This window comes from Sinocyclocheilus rhinocerous, unplaced genomic scaffold (genome assembly GCF_001515625.1).
Source record: "Sinocyclocheilus rhinocerous isolate Xijiao unplaced genomic scaffold, SAMN03320098_v1.1 C36501619, whole genome shotgun sequence".
Lineage (NCBI taxonomy): Eukaryota > Metazoa > Chordata > Actinopteri > Cypriniformes > Cyprinidae > Sinocyclocheilus > Sinocyclocheilus rhinocerous.
In genome coordinates, this window is record NW_015782155.1 from 1 (window position 1) to 1,213 (window position 1,213).

At 34.7% G+C, this 1,213-nt stretch overlaps 1 protein-coding gene across 1 annotated transcript; it reads right to left on the reverse strand.

Moving 5' to 3' along the window:
* Positions 1-21: 21 nt before the first annotated feature.
* pts (6-pyruvoyltetrahydropterin synthase) lies at positions 22-1,183 on the reverse strand (the record flags this gene model as incomplete). The annotated part of the gene is made up of 5 exons (XM_016547607.1): positions 22-397; positions 477-547; positions 803-859; positions 974-996; positions 1,108-1,183. Coding segments are annotated over 5 exons (351 nt in total), but the record flags the coding sequence as incomplete, so codon positions are not given.
* Positions 1,184-1,213: the final 30 nt, after the last annotated feature.

Here is a 1,213-nt window from a genome sequence, read left to right on the forward strand (position 1 = left end):
GGTTGAGAAACACTGATATAGACGACGGGCGCTGAGGGGAAGGCTGCTAATTAATTTGGAAAAAGATTTTGTGTGTGCGTGTGTGTAATCTCTGTGTAATAGGATCAGTCTCTCGCATGCTGGACAGCTGAGCCAAATTCCCAGTGACTTACATTAATCCCATTGTGTAGTGAAACGCAGCAGGTGCCGCTCTCACCTAATATACTTTCTTGAAATCAATCACTGTTCGCTGCTGTACTGAGAGTCGCCGCATGAACACAAGCTTCTCATACTCTATTCACCTCTGTACACCACAATATTTTTGTCCGTTTCATATATTTTGATCTCATACAGGCTGTCGGGCGGGAGAAGCTTCACCATACTGTCCCAAATAAACACTGACAGGTTTTCTGTGGTGCTGCATGACACAAATAAACATGAAAATGTCATTAAAAGGACTGTATTGTGACAGATATGTGGCAGAAAGAGAGTCATACCTGACAACATCAGCAAAATACGGCACATCCAGATCCAGATTTTTATGGTCAAGAGGTTTCATGATGGCCTCCTAAAAACAAACATAACTTATTAACAATAAGTTCGCATATTTAGCCCTTGTACATGTGCATATCTGTACATATATGATTTGCTAAAATAAAAATGACATTTAAAAATCTGAATAAAATAAAAATTAATAACAAATATGACATTTAAGATAGAATTTATTTGTAAAATCAATGTCTAGTTATGTTATATTAACTCAAATATAAATACATTAAATTCAGCTATTTTTATTTATTGTTAAGTGTACAGATGGCCGTACCTCGATATACTCCTTCAGATCAGTAAGGTTCATTACCATTCCTGTGCTTCTGTCAATCTATGAAAACAAATAACCATTTTATACATGTACAGATATTAACAATTCACAATACACCAGATCCTTTAGTATTAAAATGTGCATTTATTTTGACCTAACATGGTTGTAACATACCTTTCCACGAACTGTCACTTCAACTAGAAAAACATAAGTAACAAAAACTTGTTCACGTGTGTGCATGAATGAAATACATGAGACATAAGCATTACTAAGGTTAACAATGCATGTGATCATGTATAATAACTCACCTGTGTAGTTATGACCATGGCCATTAGGATTGTTGCATTTTCCAAATATTCTTTTGTTCTCCTCATCACTTAATGATTTGCTAAAATAAAAATTGTATTAAAAAAA